The sequence below is a fragment of the Gopherus flavomarginatus genome, chromosome 3 (genome assembly GCF_025201925.1).
Source record: "Gopherus flavomarginatus isolate rGopFla2 chromosome 3, rGopFla2.mat.asm, whole genome shotgun sequence".
In the NCBI taxonomy this organism is placed as follows: domain Eukaryota; kingdom Metazoa; phylum Chordata; order Testudines; family Testudinidae; genus Gopherus; species Gopherus flavomarginatus.
The window spans coordinates 212,610,686-212,633,032 of record NC_066619.1 but is presented as its reverse complement, the minus strand read 5'-3'; the positions used below and the strand labels follow the sequence as shown (position 1 = coordinate 212,633,032).

Below are 22,347 nucleotides of genomic sequence, written 5' to 3'. Positions count from 1 at the left end.
TAAGGAAGGATTCTTGGCTACAGTCTTCAGGTTTCCCTAGAAAGTTTCAGAATACCATACAGAATCTTCCCTTCGATGACTCAGATCTCTTCAATGAGAAAACAGATGAGTCCCTACACCTCTCAAAGACTCTGTGCTCCTTGGGGATTTATTCTCTGGCTTCGAAGACAAAACATTAGAGACAAACATGTAGGTCAAGGCCACGCTGTCCTCAAGCCAAGCCTGCAGTGAATCATCAGAGGTTCAGAGGCCTTGCTTTTTGGCTCCCTCGACTACCACAACTTCTACCCATTCCAAGCCTCCTACAAAGGGCTACTTAGGTGGGTATCAACCGAGACATCCAATCACCACCAATGCTAGCCACTTCTTCCCTCATTATTTAGGAGGCCATCTCACATTTGTCACCCACAATGGGGGCTTGATCATGACAGACTTGGGTCTTGGAAACTATCCATCAAGGAAACTCCATCGAGTTCTTCTCCCTCGCTCCTCACAACACCTCTTCCTGATCCCCGTTTAGGGACCACTCTCTTGAGATGATTGTTCATCAGGAGGCAGACACCCTCCTACAACGAGGGGTGATAGAGTGGCTCTTTCCTTAGGATGAAGGAAGAGGATTCTATTCCCCAAATTTTCTAGTCCCACAAAGAGACCCATACTGGATCTTTGGCAACTAAACATCTTTATTAGAAAGTCGAAATTTTAAGATGGGTACGTTAGTATCAATAATCTCTTCACTACAGGAGAGGATGTGTTTTGTGGCTCTTGACATGAAAGATGCATACTTTCATGCAAACATTCATCGTTTCCCCAGAATTCCTATGATTTATGGTGGGCCAAGAACATTTCCAGTTCAGAGTCTTTCCCTTTGGGCTAACAGCAGCACCGAGAATGTTCACAAAAGTTTTGTCTGTGGTGGTAACCCAAATGAGACACCAGAGTCACAATTTTCCATATCTGTATGATTGGCTCTTGGTAAGTCTCTCCTGCCAAGAGGTCAAGTCGGCGACAGAGTTTCTGCTCCATCTTCTAGCAGTCCTGGGCACCTGCATAAAGAAAGTAAGCACAGATTACTCACAGACCACAAACTATGACCAGAATATGCCTCACTTTTAAGCCATATGGTCTTGTGCGCTCATGTGACGCTGTTCGCCAGGCTTCATCTATGATGTCTACACCCCTGGCTCTGGTCAATCTATCACCAAAGATCATATCAACACCAGAGTGACCATTCCCACCAGATACATCACCTCCCTCACCTGTTAATCAAAGCCAGAGAGCGTGAGAATGGATGTTCCCTTAAACGCTCCTAGCCCAGTGTCACCATCATAACAGACACTTCCCTTCTGAACAACCACATTGCATAAGATACAAGGACCCTCAATGAGGCCAAAGTGCACATCAATATACTATAACTGAGAGCAGTCCACCTTCCTTGCAGCACCTTTCTTCCACTTATACGTTTACATCATAGCCAAGTGATGTTAGACAACATCCACATGGTCTTCTATATAAACCAACAGGGTAGAGCAAAATCTCTTCCCCTTTGCCTGAAAGCAGTTAGGCATGAGAAACCATATCACTAAGTATGTCTACACTGGCAAGTTTCTGCGCCACAAGTTATACCACTTTTATTAAAACGCTGGAATTAAATCACTGTTGCATGTCCATACTGTGCTGCTTGTGGTGCTGGAGCACATTCACATTAGCAGCTCTTGAACAGCAGAGACAGCAGTGCATTGTGGTAACTATCCCACTGTGCAACTGGACGCAGGGTGCTTTGGGAAGAGTTTGCAATGCGTCATGGCGCAGGCACAGCATCACATGATGTAGGTTTCCCAATCCCATTGTTCCATGGACATCCTATTACATTGCCAGCTGCTTTTCAACTGAAGTGTGGGGAGAGGAAGTGTGTGAGTCAGGGAGTATGTGTGTGTATGGACGGGGGAGAGAGACAGTGTGTTCTAGGGAACAGAGAACATGTCAGCATCCTGTCCTGTAAGTTGAGACTGCAGCAGGAAGCAACCAATCCTGAGGCAGGGGGTGAGGAAAACCCCTGACATCAGCCCCCACCTCCCTCCCTGGACTCTCTACACAGCAATCTCTCTCTCTCTCTCTCACACACACACCTGCCTCTGTGTTCAACATTAATGGTTTGCTTTGTGTCCCTGGGCAGATCAGCACACAATGGCTGTCAGAAACGGTGCTTTGAAAGGGGAGGGGCGCATGTCTCCAAACAGTGAGCAGAGCAGTCACTTGAGGCATTATGGGACAGCTCTGGAACCCCATTAGAGCGCAGAAAGCAATCAGATTGCTACACTGGCAATAGAGCACTGGAGCCTCTGTGCAAATAGCCTTATGACCTTCGTTGAGGTGGGTTTTATGCAGTGCTGCAACTCAGGAGTCTCTGCACACAAAGTGTCTTGGCATTGTGCACGTATCTGCGGTTTGAGCACAAAAAGCTGCTTTACTGCACAGAAACTTGCCAGTGTAGACAAGCCCTAAGCCACATACCTTCCAGGTGATCAGAACCCTTTAATAGATCATCTGAGCAGACACGTCGCTGCGGACCAAAAGTGGGAGATTCACCAAGAGAAATATTCACTCAGTGGGGTACACCTCAATGGGATTTCTTTGTGTCCCAAATGAACAAAACCTTCCCCTATGGGCAATGGCTCCCAAGACGGCCCTCTCCTGTTGTCATGGACAAATGATCTCAAATATGCCTTTCCTTCCATTCTCCTCCTACCACAGGTCCGGAGAAAGATCTCTCTTGATGAGGCCATTATCATTTTCCTAGAACCCCAATGGTCTAAGCAATTTTGCTTCCCAGAGCTCCTGAAAATGTCACCACCTCCCCTTTCCAGATCTCAGGGAGGTGGGGATTAAAATCAGACACCCCAATCCGGACTCACTCTATCTTATGGTCTGGTGTTTGGTTGGGCATCAGAAGTAGAGTGTTCTTGTTTGACACCCATTCAAGCTATCTTTTCCCAAAATAGGAAAGCTTCAACATGGACCTGCTATCTAACTTAATGGAGATGTTTCTCTATCTAGATGCAGCGTAATGAGCCTTCTCCAGGCATTGAAAATATTCTGGTCATTTTCAATGATCTCCTGTCTCTTAAATACTCAGACTTTTCCATTAGCTCCCTGTGGATCCATCTCACAGTGATTAGTGCCTTCCTCCTTCCAGTGGATGGATGTTCTGTCTTCTCTCTCTCTCTCTCTCTCTCCCTCTCTCACACACAGACACACACATTAAGATTCATGAAGGGATTGGGACCTTTCCACCAGTGGTCAAATCTACATCTCAATGGGACCTCAATTTCATCCTGTCAACACTGACCAGAACACCGTGTGAACAATAGGTGACATGCTCCATCTCCCAGCTGTCCATGAAAGTTGCATTTTTAGTTACTATCACTTCATCCAGGAGAGTGAGTGATTTGGGAGCCCACATGGTAGACCCTCCTGGTACACTTTTTCCACAAGGATAAGGTATCCCTTCATCTCTGTTCTAAATTCTTCCCCAAAGTTATTTCTGAATTCCATGCTAATCAAAGTATCCACTAATCTGTCCTTTTTCCAAAACACCACATTTCTACTGAAGAGAAAATATTTCCTTCCCTCAACCTCAGATATGCCCTGGTGTTCTATCTGCCAAGGACCAAACCTATTAGAAAATCAAGATTTTTTTCTCACTGTAGCAGAAAGGCCGCGAAGTCAAGCAATGTCCTCTCAGAGAATCTGTAAGTGGGTGCATCATAAAGTGATACAGATTAGGACATACACCTTCTTCTAACACAGGAGGGCACATGCCATCTCTATAACTTACCTGCAGGATGTACCCATAGGAGGTACATGCACAGCAGCCACTTGGAGTGACATCCACACATTCACTAGACATTATGTGCATATTGAGGATGCACCAGTGGGAACTGCAGTACTGCAAACTTCCTCACATAGCCCTTCAGTCTGAGCATTGCTTGTCAATCACCCATATGTGGAATACGCATAGGCACCAGCACTGGAAGAAGAAATGGGTGTTATTTACCTGTAGCTGGAACTTCTTTGAGCTTTATCATCCCTGTCTGTATTCCATTTCCCTCCCTCTGTCCCCTCTGTTTTGGATCCCATTGGATTTGTGGTCAGAAGAAGAACTGGAGAGACATTGGCTCACACTACCTCTTGTGCCCTTAGCTGGGAACACAAAATCTACTGTGCAATTGCAGGCCAGCAGACACTGCTTGTTAGAATTTCTGGAGTTGGGTACATGGTGCACATGCATACCCACATGTGGAATACAGATAAGGACCACACATCTTGAAGAACTTCCAGTTAGAGGTAAGTAACCTGCATACATTACATTATTGTAAAGACTTTCAGGCTACTTTACGTTCAATGGGGGTTTATACCCAGTGTCAGAGATGCCAATATGGAGATCAGCAACAATAGCAGCAGTATTTCTGGCAGTCAGCTTATGTGGCTGGACAGCAGGACTTCTCTAGGAAGAGAGAGAACTCACAAAGGAGAAGGTCTTCTGATTCAAATTTCAACCAACTGGCCCATTCTCCATCAGCTTTGGGCATGAAATCAACTTGACTCTCCTCTTGAGGACAGTATTCCAGTTGTGATTATCCCCATGATATTTCCTCCATTTGGGGACAGGCTCACCCACTTCTACAGTGCGTGCGAAGCAATAACCATGGACAAGTGGGTCTTAAACACTTTAGATTGGGTTATGCCATCCAATTTCTGTCTATCCCCGCTTCCCACCATCCTGGCCCATCTTTTTTTCAGAGACCACGCTCACAAATCACTGCTCCTTCTGCAGATCCAGACTCTTGGAATGCTATCCTGGCAAGTGAGATAGCCAGTGAGATGGCAGCTCGAGATGGGGAGAAGGCTCAGAAAGTGCCATAGAGGCAGCTGAAAGGCAGTTGAGGAAGGAGGTTAAAAGAGAGCAGAGATGAGTAAAAAGGGGATTTGCCAGAGGATGCTGTGTTAGAGGAAGCAGAGCCTAGAAGGGCCAAGAACAAGGAGCCAGGCAACAAGGGGCCTAGAGTGTATGAACAGTGAGATTGACCACTGGGATGCTAACAGAGGGAATGCAGTTTGAGTGCAGTATGTCACTGGGTGTAGCTCTCCAGCTGAAGAGCTCTCTTTCACAGGTGAACCTGTTGGAAAGAGGTCCAGCTCTTTGTAGTGTCAAATGAAGAAACATTGCCAGGCTGGAGAGAGGTGAAGTCAGGACACCAGAGGTGAATTCAGACTTTGCGGCTAGGGAGAGAAGTAGCCAATTCCCTCTTGGGGGACACAGCGTGGTGTTAACAAATTTATTTTATTGTGATGGTAATTTACAGTTTATTATTCTCGTACGTAAGTATTTGATGTTCCTTCATATTATTTATGTTCGTTACAAAGGAAAACCCAGAGATTCGTTAAGTTTAAAAATTTAAGGTTTGCCTCTGCCTCTCCTCATAGTAGGCGTAGCCTAGCTGAGGCCTGGGACACTGCATTAGTCCTCATTCCTGCCAAGTAAACACTTCATCTCTTTGATTTACTGGGGCTAATTTTGAACAAAAGGAAGTCAATATTAATTCCAGCAGAAACAATTGAGTTCACTGGGGCCCTACTGAACTCTGAGTTCGATGACTTTTCTACCAAACTATTGTTTTCAGACAATTCATCACCTATGTCTGTCTCTCCAGTCTCACGCTTGAACTACAGTTTGTGTTTGTCTGTTGTTACTAGATCATATGGCCGCAGTAGTCCAGCATGTGAGATTGTGTCTTCATTCTCTTCCATACTTGCTGAAGTTAGACTGTTTCCCAAGTTGTCAGTCATTAGACAAGCTTGACTGAGTACCACTGATGATTGTTGAGTCCCTAGAGTGGTGAGCACATCATATAAATGCATGTGAAGGGCTTCATTTGCCCACCCTGCACTGACCAGGACTATAGTTACTGATGGTTCAACAATAGGGTGACTAGACGTCCCAATTTTTTTTTTTTTACTCTACCAGCGGCATTCTGTGTTGGGTTTTTTTTCTGCTCCGCTGGTGACACCTCCCCTCATGTGTCCCGATATTTTCTTACTCTCATCTGATCACCCTACTCCACAATAGTTTGGGGAGCACATCTAGAGACTTTGAAAGGTTAGGGTTTGTGGACAAAATAGGAAGCTCCCTTCATATAAACATCCTGGAGTTTAAGCAGTTTACAATGCATGCTGGACCTTCTGAGCTCAGATGAGGGGCACAGCGGTTCACCTGCTTTTTGACAATACCGTCACAATGTATTATGTGAAGAAGCAGGGAGGAGCCTGCTTCAACTAGCACTGTCAGAGAGCAATATAGTTTTGACTCTTTTGCATCAAAGAAGGCATCACTTGTCCAGCCACACACTTACTGGGGGCCCAAAATCAGTTGGCTGATCACCTCAGCAGGAGTTTCTCCCAGAATCATAAGTAGTCTCTGAAGAGCAGCATTTGGAGTTGCATCTTCAGAGAATCAGGCATTCTGTCTGTTGACTTATTTGCTGCAAGGGACCTCCATCTGAGCCTTTAGCAACTTGTTCTCTCTCCTTCATCTGTCAAAAGGCAGCCTTTCTTATTGCCATAACATCCACAAGGAGAGTAAGTGAACTGCAGACCCTAATGGCAGGGCTGCCCTATACACAGTTTTTCAAAGACAAGTTGGCCTTAAGACCACACCTCAAACTTTTGTCTAAAGTGGTTTCACTGTTTTACCTTAAGCAAACAATATACTTGTCTATATTTTTCCTAAGCCTCATTCAAATGCAGATGAACAGCACCTTCATTCACTGGATGTGAGATGATCATTGGAGTTCTTTCTGTAGAGGACTAAACCATTCGGTGCATCATCTCAACTTTTTGTATCCTGTGTGGATTGGACAGGGGTCTAGGTGATTTTGGCACAGATGGATTCATCCAATCCACAATAGATTCCTTCTTGCATTTACAGTGGCATATGGAGTAGCTCAGGCACACCTCCACAGAGACCGGTGGCTCATTTGAGCAGGGGCAAAGCAACTTCAGTTGCATTTCTCAATGACACATCTATATTGGACATTCGCAGGGCTGCCACCTGGTGTTCACTGCATACTTTCATCACACACTGTGCTATTATAACTGCGTCTAGATCAGGTTCAAGGTTTGGAAAGGCAGTTCTACAGTCATTTTTAAGTATACTCCAAATTCCACTTGCTGGTGTTTCTACTTGAGAGTCATGTGAGTGGAATATACATCGGCAACCACTTGAAGAAGAAAAAGCAGTTACTTACCTGTACTGTAACTGTTGTTCTTTGAGATGTGGGTGCTAACGTATTCCATGGCCCACCTTCTGTCCCTTCTGTGTCGGTGCAAAGGAACTGAGGGGGTCAGGGTGGTGCTGACCTTAAATAGCCATGGGAGGCACTACGAGGCATCAGAAAGCATGTGTGCTGCCCCGACGGTTACTTCTAGGCAAAGCTCTCAGGCTTTGGTATGCTGGGCGCATGCACATATGAGTGGAATATATATCTGCACCCACGTCTTTTAGAACAACAGTCTCAGTACAGGTAATTTTTTTTCTCTGTTCTGGTTTGGTAAATCTAATGTTGAGATGCTGTGTTATATATACCCACATATACTATTACAGTTTTCATGGCTGGAGGTGTGACGGTGGGAGGGAAGCTTTTTCTAATAAGTTGTTATATCACAGTGACTAATGTTTCAATGTGTATATGTCTTTGATAATGATATTTCCTCCCCTTATCTTAGTTGCAGTACACAGCCAAGAAAGACCTACAGCAGCAGTGATGCCGATACAGGCTCAAAGTTCAGCATGCCTTATCCCTGCAGCTATGATCATTCCCCACCATTCTGTTGCTTCCCAGCAGCTCCAGCCTCAGCTTTCAAATGCTGCTGCTTACGTCACTGCTGTGAATAACAACCGATCCAATGTTCCACTGGCTTGTGCAGCAGCTTCTTTAAACTCTTCCAGCATCACCTCTGCATCTTTGGATGGGGACATAAGTGGGAGAGCTGTGAGTGTTCACCCTGGGGCTCCTGCTTCTCCTGAAAATGCTTTAGCAGCTGGTGGGAATACTGCAGTCAGTAAACCAGACAAGGATAGCAAGGTGGGCTTGGCATTATATTTGCATCTCAGGCAGTGTCTCACTTCTATCACATGAACTTTTTAAAATAGACTTATATAAATGTCTTTATATGATTTAGGAGTAACATACTGTGAGTTTTTATGGAAAATTGAGCAAGTTGGGCATTCGTTTGAATGGCTGTATGTTAGAGCAAGTCCATACTTGTGAGAATGTGAAAATAATTTAGGGTGGTGGGTGCATATTGGAGCAGAAGTGCGATGGGATAAAGAGTAGAATACAGAGTCCAGCAGGATTAAGAAAGTGAATTGCTGCAGGTCAGAGGGATCAATTGCTCTGTTGTTGGAATTCTTTATATTTCATGTGTTTCTTTCTGGAGCTGTAATCTGATTCCTGGATGCTTCAGAGGACTCTTGCATGGTCAGCAACTCTAATCAGTGGGCCTCTGTAAATTGATAGGTGAGCCTGTAAACACGAATTTATGGGAACATAAATTATTCAGTCTAATAAAATAAAGTTAATATTTAATAAAAATCAATATATATTTAGGGTGTACAATTTCCTTCAAAAATAAGTCAGAAAGAATTTTTTTTTGCTGTAAAATATTAGTCATTTTCCTCATTATGTTAATACTTTAAATTAGAAAACTGAATTTTATGAAAAGTTTAATTTCAGGCCATTACTGTTGAACAAGAAAAAGGAAGTGAACTAAAATGTCACTCGTGGGCACGCAGCTCTCTTCCAGATTTTGTGTTTAGTAGATTCTCAATTAATCCATTTTCTTCCCCATGTAGAATTGCTCCCTGCAGTGTTCTCCAGTACCACTTTCAGTTTTAAACTCAAGCTTTCACCTTTCTGCATGGGAGTGGTTATTCCTGCCTAATTGATCTTGCTGTTAGGCTGCATTTGAGACAAAATATACTAAATTTTCCTTTTAACTGTAGTATATTATTTGTAGTTTATACCCCTTTTGACCATTTCCTTTAACTCCTAGGTTAAACACTTGTAGACATTTCTCTTGTAACTTTTCCCTCACAGTCACTGCTTTGTCAAGCTAATACACATAAGTGGTAGTTTTAATATTTCCCCACAGGCTAATCTCTGCTGCTCTTAATCATTTTTGTTGTTCACCTTTAAATTGAGATACTCTGCATTCATGTAATTACTTCATTTGCAGCCAACTGAGATTAGACTGAAATGTCTTACTTAGGCTAAAGTTTTATTGGGCCTATACTGTTTTGGGAGTTCTCTCATACATATCTAAGCTTATTCAGCCAAAGAGTTTATGTAAGAAGATCACTGCCAGACTCTTTAAAAAGAGAAGAAATACAAAAGTGTTTTGAACAAATCAGTACTGAAAAGGCTCTGGGGGTTATAGTGGATCACAAATGGAACGAGTCTACAATGCCATGCAAAAAAGGCTAACTTTGTTCTGGGGTGTATTAACAAGAGTGCCTTATAAAATGTTGTTGTAGCTATGTTGTGTTAATTACTTATGCTCAACAATCTGGGTTCAGACCTTGCATTTAGCAATGACATTTTGGTTTAGTTTCCCGGATCTGAAGAGAAGCTCTGTATAAGCTCAAAAGCTTCTCTATTTCTTAATAACAGAAGTTGGTCCAGTAACAGGAGTGTTGTATTTAAGACATGGGAGGTAATTGTCTCACGTTACTTGGCCTTGGAGAGTCTCAGCTGGAGTACTGTGTCCAGTTCTGAGTGGCACACTTAGGAACGATGTCACAAATTGGAGAGTCCAGAGGAGAGCAACAATATGAGAAAAGATTTAGAAAACCTGACTAATCAAGAAAGGTTAAAAAATGTGCATATTTATTTTTGTAGAAAAGACTGAGGGGAGACCTGTTAGCCCTTAATATATCTGAAGACTGTTGTAAATAGGATAGTAATCAATTGTTTTCTATGTCTTTTGAACATAGAACATGAAGTAATGGTCTTAATCTACAGCAAGAGACATTTAGGTTAGATTTTAGGAAAAACTTTCTAATTATAAGGGTAATTAAGATCTGGAATAGGCTGCCAAGGGAGGTTGTGGAATCCCCATAACTGGAGATTCTATAAGAACAGATTGGACAAGTACCTGTCAGGGATGATCTAGGTTTACTTGGTCCTGCCTCAGAGCAAGAAGCTGCACTTGATGACTTCTTGAGGTCCTTTCTGTCTCTACGTTTCTATGATTCTGTAGTCTTCAGGGGTTTCTGTCTGAGCAAGTAAAAAGAATGTTTACAATTCTTCATTGTAACAAAGACACAAAATGCGAACGATTCCCCTCCTGGTAAAATTCTGCTAACTATTCAAGATCTCCTGTGTGGGGAATAAGGGAGGAAAAATTGGAGGCACTCATCCAAACCACAGGCTGTGGTGCAGATTATCCTCCCTGCTCAGTTTCAGAAGAATCTCTCCTCTTTCCCAGGATCCTCCCCTCCAACCAAAACTCTCAGCCTCTAATGGTTATCTCTTAAAGAGCCCTCAGCTGACTTCTCCACTCTGTAAACTCCCTTTTAAGGCATAATGGTTGGTGCTTAAGGCGATCACTTGACTGGGTTCTTTTTCTCATCTAAGTGAAGGAGTTTAGCCCATTTGTGGTCTTGCTTGAGTGAAGGTGCATACATTCCTTTGCAGCAGAAGTGTTTTTCCTTTTTGGTTACTAAAAAACCAGTACTGTATTCTTACAGCAGAAATTAGAAAAAGACATTTCTTTCTCTACTAATTTTTGCAGCCAAAGGCATTTATTTAAAGGAAATAATTTATAACACTACTTAGTTTGCTAGATTTAATCAAAATGATGACTTTGTGGAGGTCTCACAGTATCTGTTCTTGTTAACTCAGTCATCTGAGATCAAAATGACCATGTATTTTAAAAAAACTGTCAAGTATCAGAGGGGTAGCCGTGTTAGTCTGGATCTGTAAAAGCAGCGAAGAGTCGGTGCCACAGGACTCTTTGCTGCTTTTAAACAAACTGTATATCAGCTCAACATTGTCTGCCAAATATCTCATGTTTTAAAATGAGTTTAATTTATACTCTTTATTTTTGCTTAACAGAGAGAAAAAAAAGGTTTACTGAAGTTGCTTTCTGGAGCATCTACCAAACGCAAGCCCCGAGTGTCCCCTCCATCATCACCAACTCTGGAGGTTGAGCAAGCAGCTGTAGAGATGGCCCTACAGGGCGCAGTAGGGCCTGAGGTTCCATCAGCTGTCAGCCATGGCAGAGCTGGATCCTGTCCTGTGGACAATGAAATCTCTGCAGCAACACTATCACAGGAGACTCTGCATCGGAAAACAAGTTCTTTGGATTCCAATATTCCTATAGCACCTCCCCCCCGGCAGCCATGTTCCTCATTGGGCTCAGTCCAGAATGAATCCAGGCCCGTTGTTTGTGAAAGGTAAATCATCGCATATGGCTAAACTGAGACAAACCAGCAGCATTCAACAATATTTATTAGAGCTGGCAGAAATTATTCAAAATTTTGATTACATTTTGAAAATTTTAACAAAAAAAATTGACAGTTTTCATGGGGTTTTTTCTGGATTTTTAACAAACAATAAAGCCATTCATAATGTTTTGATTTTTTTTTTTAAATTCCAATGATGTTTTAAAAAAAAATCTTGATATTTTTTTCTCAGTTGATCAACTGGCTCTAATACTTATATATATTTACTTTCTTTACATCATTTAAAGATTCTGGGACCTATAAGCACTCAGATACTATAGTGGAGGGCAAAGTATAAAAAACTTGACAGATAACTTATGTATATGATTAACTTTATCACTATGAATAGTCCCATTATTAATAGTGCGTAAAGTTCAGTATAAGTCTTTTTGGGATCAGGTCCTTGCTTGTGAATAGACTTAAACTGGAAACTTGTTAATAAGCTATTGCAAGGTATTATCATTGCCGTAATGTCCTACCACTGTGTTCCTGACTCTGAATTTCTTCCTCTGGGCCATAGCTCCAAAAATGCACAAAACTATCTAGATTCTGAAAATCCTCGCTAGTTACTCTGAATCCCTGTCATTCTTAATTCAAGCCCTCCACTTTAGCACAATATACCCCCATAGCTTCACACTTCTGGGGTCTCAGTATTACCCAATGGCTATGAAGTGAGTGCAGGTTTTTCCAGTGCTAGAATACTGTCTGTTTTTATTTCCCCCACACGTTGTGCTAATATTGCACCAGTGACATAGGGTATCTTCTCCTTTGAGACACCCGTATCTGCCTATTTCTGTAACATATAGAAAAACTATAATATAGTTGCACTATTTGATTAATAGTTCTAGGAATGAACACTTGTCTTAATGCAAACTCCAATAGTGTTAGCCAATGTTGGGGGAAATATTGATGTTTGGTAGTAGATGCTTCACTGTCTGTGTATAGTTTTAAGCTTTGACCTGATCCTGTAATTCACTACGTGCGGCATGCCACTGTATCTACACAGAGCCCCATTGATTGTAGGCTACTAAAAACAATACACATTACTTGATGGTCTACAAGTTCCGATTTCTTCTGTTGTCTGGCTTCTGTCTTAATTACACAGTTAAATTTGTGAAGAGGTAATTATTTATTCTGTGTAACTTGAATCCATAAAAATGTCTATTTTATACATAATTCAAAGATAGCTTTACATTTTTCTGTTAGAATATAAATAAATACACTTTAAATGGTTTTTAAATCACATCCTTTCATTCTAATTTCTCCTAAATCTACATGGAACAATAATGTATCTTAATCTGAAAATCACACCAAACACATCCCATGTCTCAAGTGGATATTTTTCATGGGCCTAAGTGGTTCTACAAAAAGCAGGTTTTCCAAAAACATCATTGTCCTCTGTTCTCAAAGCTAGTTCATGGAAAACAATGCTGAACATTTTTTTATTAACATTTACATTAAATAACACATTTTAGAAAGATCCTATCTAATTTTATGTACTCTCATTCTATAACTGGTACCAGACTAAACTGCTATCCCAAAACCATGCCCCTCCAAACCATACATTTATTATCTTTCATCAAATGTACCTAAAATGAAGTTTCAACCTTTACACTGGTTTATCGTTGTCCCTTCTTTTGAAGGGTTAATTCCTCCCTCTCTGTGGCTGCTCCAGTCACATGTTTCCATTGCTCTAGGAAAGGGTACTTGTTCACTATTTCATAAGAATACATTGCTTACATTGCATTTGAAGTCTTCAGAGTATTTGACAAGCTTTAATTAAACTTCCTAAACCCTCCGTGAAGTAGGTAAATTGTTACCTTGTGAGAACTGGATGACTGGAGAGAACTAAATTGTTGCTACAATAACATGTTTAACAAAAAAGGAAGAAAATGTATTCTTGAAGATAAAACAAACAAAACCAAAATGTAGTAAACAGTGCAATATCCAGCAAGATCGTACTTTCTTCTGGTTTACAATTCCAATCTCAGGTGCCAAGCTGTTTTAAAAAGATCCAGGCTTTGGGGTAAAATTATCAGACGTGCCCAAGACTTTCAGTGAGACTTAGGCCTGGTCTACATTACAAAGTTACGCTTCTAAGTGCCTCAGACCAAGTCTGTGCCTAAAACTTAGGTCAACATATCGACATAGCTCAGTATGAAAAATTCACTCCCTTGAGAGACCTAGTTAAGCCATTGCAAAGTCTAATGTAGACCCTTCTAGGTCAACGGAGGAATGTTACTGTCAATTTAGCTACTGCCTCTTGAGGGGATGGATTAACTATAAGGCTGGACAAACCCCTTCTGTGGTTGTAGCAAGTGTCTGTGGTGACGTAGCTGCAGCAACGTAGTTGTGCTGTGTTAACATGTCTAGTGTAGACATAGCCATAGTCACTTTTGATAAATGGTACTTAGACTCCTTTTTTAAAATGTTACTATTTATGTTTTAATCAGATTTCCCAATAGACGTGCCTTGCTTAAAGGCACAATAATAAACTCCCACTGTAAATCCGTAGCTTTCACATACACTAAGACTATACACTTTAATTACACCAGAAAACTTTTCCCATCTACCTTACAAAAGAAAGAGTTTAAAAAAATAACAACCGACTGTACAATTAGAGAAATTAAATATTGCATTCATAAAAAGTAAATGGATCAGCACACTTGGCATCAAACCAAATCAAACCTACATGGTGAGGGTTTGCAGACAACCCTTCTTGCTTTGGCATCCCTAGCTGTCCCTGGGAAGGAAGTGACAGAAATGATACTACTACTTTCAGTGCTTGTTCACTTTGATTCCAGTCAGGTGTGTGCCAGCGCCTCCATCCAGGGAGCGCAGTCGGTCCCCAGGCTCCCAATGCATTGAGATGTACAGCACCACCCTGGTCCTCAAATTCAGAGGCTTCCAAATCAGAGTTGGACTTGTACTGCTCCAACTACAGCAGGAGCAGAAGATCAAGCTCGGCACCACAGGAGGTCCCAGCTGATGCAGTGGGACCCTCAATGGCAGAACCTAAACAGTGGCTCTTCTGTACTCCATGGGCTTTCCATCAAGCTCAGGGTCAGTGCCAAGGATCTCGCTTGGGTGTTGCTTCAGTCATGTCTGCAACCTTTGTCCCCCTAAGTCCAGCAACTGAGCAGTTACCTCCAATATCAATGCCAACAACCATGGCAAAGTTGCTGACATCAGTGCCAACCGCGGCGCCGGCTTTGATAACGTCCTCAACTCCGGAGGTGTCAACGGCTCAGGTTATGGTACCAACCGTGCCTTTGGCACCAACTACACCGCTGGCTCCATCATCGATGCTGCCTGCACTGATGTTGATTACCACCATGCTGCAGACACACCATCAGACAGCACTGCTGGTACCGGTGTGGGGGCTGGTGTTAATGGCTGTGCCTGTGCCTTTCACGGCGCTGAGACCAGACTATCCCACTACTGTCCTCACTAGCTCAAGTGATCCCTCCGGCAGGGATGGAAGAGAGCGACCATCTCCCTTGGTGGTCTCATCATCATCCCCAAATGAGGCTCTTGCAGATCCTGCTATTGCCTCAGCTCTGGAAGACTCCAGGGTGTTACAGCAGTTGCTGCATCAGGTCGCACAGGGTCTGGGCATTCAGGCGGAGGAAGTTGTAGATGATGCAGACCCTATGCTGGACATCATGGCTACTTTGGGCCCTTCCCGTATCGCTTTACCACTAATCAAAACTATCACGGGCATGACCTAGAACCTGTGGCAGACCCCGACCTCTTTGCCGCCTACCACCAAGTACAATGAACGGCAGTACTTTTGTGTCCTCCAAGGGCTCTGAACATGTATACACTCACCCACAACCTGACTCTCTGGAGGTGGACGCTGCTAACCGGTGAGAGAGGCAGCGTTTCCAGGGTCCTTACCCCAAGAATAGGGACGCAAAAAAGCGGGACCTATTCAAGCAGAAGGTACACACCATGGGGAGACTGCAACTCTGCATTTCCAACCAACAGGCCATCATCAACAGGTATGCCTACAATACCTGCTTGGCAATGGCTACATTTATGGAGTTACTTCCCTTGGACTCCCAGGCTGAACTCTCAGCTTTGGCTGAGGAGGGGAGATTGATCTCCAGGGCATCTCTGCAAGCAGCGCTTGATGGGGCAGATGCTGCCACTAGAGTCATGGCCCGGGTGTAGCCATGAGAAGGGGCTTGTGACTCCATGTTTCCCCTTTGAGGTCCAACAAACTATATAGGACCTGCCTTTTGAAGGTGAGACTTTGTTTTCGGAAAAGACAGACAAAAAGCTAAACAGCCTGAAGGACTCCAGAGCCACCCTGAGGTCCCTGGGACTCTACATGCCTTCCGCTCAGCGGAGACACTTCCAGCCACAGCCCTCTCAGAGGTTCGGTCAGCAGAACTACCAAGATGGCTCCAGAAGGTGGAACAGAAGTAGCAGGAGAAGGCCACGTCAACCTTCTGGCCAGAGCTTCGGACAACTGAAGCCATCTTCGGGACCTAAGCCTGCCTTTTGAAGGCATGGTCAAGGATGGTGTACCACACCTGGAAATGGATCCACTTTGCCTTACCTTCTTGTTCTGACTATTCTCTTTCTACCGTGCATGGTCCCTTATTACCTCAGACCGATGAGTGTTCCACATGGTAGAGAGGGGATACTCTATCCAGTTCTGTGGCCTACCACCCTTCCACCCCCCTTCCCCGTCCCTCTTCAGGGACTCTTCTTACTAGCAACTCCTTATCCAGGAGGTGCAGTCGCTCCTCTCTCTAGCGGCAGTAGAGGAGGGTCCTCAGGAGCACAGGGGCGATGGTTTTTACTCCTGGTATTTCCTAATACCGAAAGCCAAAGGCGGACTCAGGCCCATCCTGGACGTGCAGGAACTCCACAAGTTTATGAAGAAACTGAAGTTCCACATGGTTTCTCCGGCCTCCATCATCCCTCATTGGATCCAGCAGACTTGTGTGCCGCCCTCAACTTGTAAGATGCATGCTTCAGTCTTGCGATCACTCAGCCCAAGAGGAAGTACCTCAGGTTTGTGATGAACAACACCCACTACCAATTCAGAGTCCTCCCATTCGGCCTGTCAGCAGCACCTCAGGTTTTCACCAACTGTATGTCGGTTGTTGCTGCGTTTCTGCACAAGCACCAGGTTCAGGTGTTTCCTTACCTTGAAGAATGGCTGATTAATGGCTACTCCAAGACCCAGGTGGAGGCTTAGGTCAAGTTTATCAGAGCCACCTTCGTAAATCTGGGTCTCCTTTTAAATAAAGCAAAGTCCACTGTGTTCCCCATTCAGAGGATAGAGTTCATAGGGTCAGTATTGGACTCGACCTAGGCCAGGGCATACCTGCTGCAAGCCAGGTTTCAGGCCCTGACCGATACCATTCAAGGCCTCAGTTTCCCACCACTATCGCAAGAAACTCCCTGAAGCTTCTGAGCCACATGGCGGCTTGTACCTACAGGGTACAGCATGCCACTCAGACTTCAACCTCTTCAGTCATGGCTGGCCTCAGTGTACCACCTGGCCAGAGAAAGCCTGGACAGGATAGTGACCCCACCTCGCTCCATCCTCAACTCCCTCCTGTGGTGGCTCAACCCTCTGGAGGTATGCTCAGTCTGCAGTTGTCCTTGTCTCTAGGGACGGATGCATCAGACATGGGCTGGGGAAGCACATCAAGGAGACCGCAGGACTCAAGGTCTTTGGTCTCAGGCAGATCTGGCTCTCAACATCAATGTCAGAGAACTGAGAGCATGCTTAATGGGACAATGTGTATCAGTCATGATGGACAACACCATTGCAATGCACACTCCTCTCCCCTGTGGCAGGAAGCCCTTGTGCTGTGGGACTTCTCTGTAGAACATTAAATACACCTGCAAGCATCATACCTCCGGGGGGTACAGAATGAGCTGGCAGACCACCTCAGCAGGTCATTTCGTGACCACAAGTGGTTCCTTCACCCGGACGTCACGATTTCAGTGTTCCAGAGGTGAGGCTTTCCCCAGATAGATCTATTTGCCACACAACACAACAGAAAGTTGTTCCTTTCAGAACCATAGCCCGGGCTCCAGGGCGCATGCATTCCTCCTCCACTGGGGAGGTTGTCTCCTACATGCCTTTCCACCCGTACCACTCGTTCACAAGATGCTCCTCAAGATCCGGAGGGAACGAACGCAGGTTATACTGATAGCTCCAGCATGGCCCCATCAACACTTATACACATCTCTCCTAGACCTGTCCGTGGAAGCCCCGGTTACCCTTCTACTCTTCCCAGACCTTCTGACACAAGATCATGGTCGTTTACAACATCCGAACCTCAACTCACTTCACCTCATGGCGTGGAAGCTCCATGGTTGAACCCGATGGAGCTTTCCTGTTCAGACCAAGCTAGACAAGTCCTCCTTGGCAGTAGGAAACCCTCTACGAGAGCCACCTACCTTGCCAGGCGGAAGAGATTTTCAGTCTGGTCGGTGCAGCGCCATTCATCACCGACGCTAGTCTCAGTGCTGCTCATTCTGGGCTACCTCCTCCATCTGAAGCAGCAGTGGCTTTCGTTGTCTTCAGTAAGGGTGCACTTAGCCGCCATATCAGCCTTCCATCCGGGTGTGTGGGGGCCACTTGGTGTTTGCTAACCCTATGGTCAGCCGAGTTTTAAAAGGACTTGACAGACTGTACCCTCGTGTCCGACAGCCTGTCCCATCCTGGGACCTCCACCTGGTCCTATATTGAGTGTCATGAAGGCACAACTCCAGAGGGCGCCAAGACAGACCCTATGGTTGCTGCCAGGGAAGAATTGTCTGGGTACTGTGCACGTGTGCGCGCGTGTGCGCACACACACACACACACACACCTGATTGGAATGGTCATGAACAACACATCTCCAAGAACAACAGTTATGAGAAAGTGAGTAAACTTTTTTTCCCTCCAACGCTTTTCCAGACGCTCCACATATGAATCCTCAAAATAACAAATTGGTCTACTTTGGTAGACAAATTGGTCCCACTTAATTAGGTCACTGGGACATGCACCTTCATGTCTCTTTAATTTAAATCTGGAAGGAACTGAAGATATGTCTATATTAGAAACACTTCCATGGCACAGCTTCGCTGCTGCAGTGTAGACATTACAGTGACAGAAGGGGTTCTTCAGTCACTGTAGTAAATCTACCTCCTTCAGAAGGTAGTAGCTAGGTAAACAGAAGAATTCTTTTGTCAACCTAGCACTTTCTTCTCTGCAGCTTAGGTCAGTTTAATTGCATTGCCCAGGGTGTGAAATTTTTCACAGTCCTGAGTGTTGTAGTTCAGCTGACCTAACTTTGTAGTGTAGACCAACCCTGGGACACAGAGAGATTAAGTGACTTTGCCAAGCCTTGCTGCAAGTTTGTGACAGAGTTTGGAATGATATTCAGGAGTTTCTGTCTCCTAATGAAGTGCTTTAGACCGTGCTGTGTCCCTGTCCACAGGCTTTACAGTGGTAATAAATCTCCTTTTTCCACACCGCTGCACTTCAAGGCGGCACTGAGGCACAAGTACCTCACCAATGCTGTACGCTGCTGTTTCTCTCAGACTGACGCAGTTCATGCAGGTGCATCATTTTCCCGCTTATTAAAAAAAAACCACAAAACAGAATCCCCAAAATAGTTTTCCTGCTGTTTTAGCAAGGCTCATTTCAGAGAAGCATGCTATTTTAAGGGAAACCATGGTGTACCCTTGTACAAATACAAAGAGAATGTACTTCAATCAGCAGAATTTCGTTTTAATTACTTGCCAATATTTTCTATAAAAATTAAAGCAGAATTTCAGTGGAAGCCTTTGTCCAATTTTTTTATGGGATGGATGGGTTTAAGTAAGTTTTAGAGTACTATAATTATAAACTCACAGATCCTTCAGTGGTAAAAAAGGGCTGATTTTGAACTCAAATACACATCACTGCATATCCCAAATTATAATATAATATATAACAGGCAAACTCTTTCTTTTTCATCCAGACACAGTACAGGACAGCAGTAATTTTGTTCTGTGATTAAAGTGGCTCCAGTCATTTTATTCGCCACAAAATGACTGGTATGACATCAACTTCCTGAACATACAAAGCGACCTTAGCTGGCAACAGTTTTCACTAAGGATGGAAGAGCAGGTCTGACTATGCAGAAAACTGTTGAGGAATTAGTCAGCTCCTGAGGGCAGTTAGTATCCATAGAGGGAGTCAAGAACCCCATTTGAGGACTGATTGGGAGGAAGTTATTCGAGACAATGGGGCAGGGATGAGCCATGAAGGGGTGTCAAATTATTAACAGAACCAAGCAGGAGTGGCTCCAGGCAGCCACGCACCAAGCGTGTGCCTGGGGCAGCAAGCCGCGGGGGGCAGCCTGCCGGTCACCATGAAGGCGGCAGTCAGGCTGCTTTCGGCGGCATGTCTGCGGGAGGGCCGCCGGTCCTGCGGTTTCATTGGCAATTCAGTGGCAGGTGTGCCGAAGGTGCAGGACCGGCGGACCTCCCGCAGGCGCACCACTGAAAGCAGCCTGACTGCCGTGCTTGGGGTGGCAAAATACATAGAGCTGCCCCTGGAACCAAGATTTTGGCCTCAGTTTGTGGGAAATGAAAATAAAGCTTAATAAATTTGTCTGACTTTAATTTATAATAGCAATATCATCTTTGTCCTGTTTGCCTGCATGTGAGAAAGTGGAACGTTTATCTATTTTGATATAAGATTACGGATTCAGAAAACATGGGGGTACAGATAATATTGCCAAAAAATCTGGTACAGTTAGCTTGGAGGTAGACCCATGTTTTATGGCTAATGAAACAGTAATAAATTGTATCAGAGGGGTAGCCGTGTTAGTCTGGATCTGTAAAAGCAGCAAAGAATCCTGTGGCACCTTATAGACTAACAGACATTTTGAAGCATGAGCTTTCGTGGGTGAATACCCACTTTGTCAGATGCATGTAGTTGAAATTTCCAGGGGCAGGTATATATATGCAGGCAAGCTAGAGATAATGAGGTTAGTTCAATCAGGGAGGATGAGGCCCTGTTCCAGCAGTTGAGGTGTGAAAACCAAGGGAGGAGAAACTGGTTTTGTAGTTAGCAAGCCATTCACAGTCTTTGTTTAATCCTGAGCCGATGGTGTCAAATTTGCAGATGAACTGAAGCTCAGCAGTTTCTCTTTGAAGTCTGGTCCTGAAGTTTTTTTGCTGCAGGATGGCCACCTTAAGATCTGCTATAGTGTGGCCAGGGAGGTTGAAGTGTTCTCCTACAAGTTTTTGTATATTGCCATTCCTAATATCTGATTTGTGTCCGTTCATCCTTTTCCATAGCGACTGTCCAGTTTGGCCGATGTACATAGCAGAGGGGCATTGCTGGCATATGATGGCGTATATTACATTGGTGAACATGCAGGTGAATGAACCGGTGATGGTGTGGCTGATCTGGTTAGGTCCTGTGATGGTGTCGCTGGTGTAGATATGTGGGCAGAGTTGGCATCGGGGTTTGTTGCATGGATTGGTTCCTGAGCTAGAGTTACTATGGTGCGGTGTGCAGTTACTGGTGAGAATATGTTTCAGGTTGGCAGGTTGCCTGTGAGCGAGGACTGGCTTGCCACCCAAGGCCTGTGAAAGTGTGGGATCATTGTCCAGGATGGGTTGTAGATCCCTGATGATGCGTTGGAGAAGTTTTAGCTGGGGACTGTATGTGAAGGCCAGTGGAGTCCTGTTGGGTTTGTCTTGCAGTAGGAGGCTTCTGGGTACACGTCTGGTTCTGTTGATCTGTTTCCTTATTTCCTCATGCGGGTATTGTAGTTTTGAGAATGCTTGGTGGAGATTTTGTAGGTGTTGGTCTCTATCTGAGGGGTTAGAGCAGTTGTGGTTGTACCTCAGTGCTTGGCTGTAGACAATGGATCATGTGATGTGCCCAGGATGGAAGCTGGAGGCATGAAGGTAGGCATAGCGGCCGGTAGGTTTTCGGTATAGGGTGGTGGTAATGTGACCATCACTTATTTACACCGTGGTGTCTAGGAAGTGGACCTCCCGTGTAGATTGGTCCAGGCTGCGGTTGATGGTGGGGTGGAAGCTGTTGAAATCGTGGTGGAATTTTTCCAGAGTCTCCTTCCCATGGGTCCAGATGATGAAGATGTCATCAATGTAGCGTAGGTAGAGAAGGGGCGTGAGTGGACGAGAGCTGAGGAAGCGTTGTTCCAGGTCGGCCATAAAAATATTGGCATATTGTGGGGCCATGCGGGTGCCCATAGCCGTGCCACTGATCTGGAGATATATATTGTAATCAAATTTGAAATAGTTGTGTGTGAGGATAAAGGCACAGAGCTCAGCAGCCAGTTGTGCTGTGGCATCATCAGGGATACTGTTCTGACAGCTTGTATTCCATCTGTGTGTGGGATGTTCGTGTAGAGAGCCTCTACATCCATGGTGGCTAGGATGGTTTTCTGGAAGGTCACCAATGCATTGTAGTTTCCTCAAGAAATCAGCGGTGTCACGGAGATAGTTGGGAGTGCTGGTGCATAGGGTCTGAGTAGAGAGTCCACATATCCAGACAGTCCTTCAGTGAGAGTGCCAATGCCCGAGATGATGGGGCGTCCAGGATTTCTGGGTTTGTGGATCTTGGGTAGTACATAGAATAACCCTGGTCGGGGCTCTAAGGGTATGTTGATTATAAATTGGGCAGTAGAGAGAAAAGATACAAGAGATGTATCTTTTTTTCTTACGATGCTGACCGTAGAGATTTAGAAAAGATCAGGGATGTCAATATTGCAAATGACAAGAGGACAGAAAAAACT

At 44.4% G+C, this 22,347-nt stretch overlaps 1 protein-coding gene across 2 annotated transcripts in view; it reads left to right on the top strand.

Annotated features, from left to right (window-relative positions):
• SH3RF1 (SH3 domain containing ring finger 1) overlaps nucleotides 1-22,347 on the top strand; it is a 166,970-nt gene that overhangs the window by 132,255 nt on the left and 12,368 nt on the right. For both annotated transcript variants that reach the window (XM_050946178.1, XM_050946177.1), the window contains exons 10-11: nucleotides 7,786-8,144; nucleotides 11,178-11,518. In XM_050946178.1, coding sequence (XP_050802135.1) covers nucleotides 7,786-8,144; nucleotides 11,178-11,518 — 700 coding nt within the window. The remainder of the gene's footprint in view (nucleotides 1-7,785; nucleotides 8,145-11,177; nucleotides 11,519-22,347) is intronic.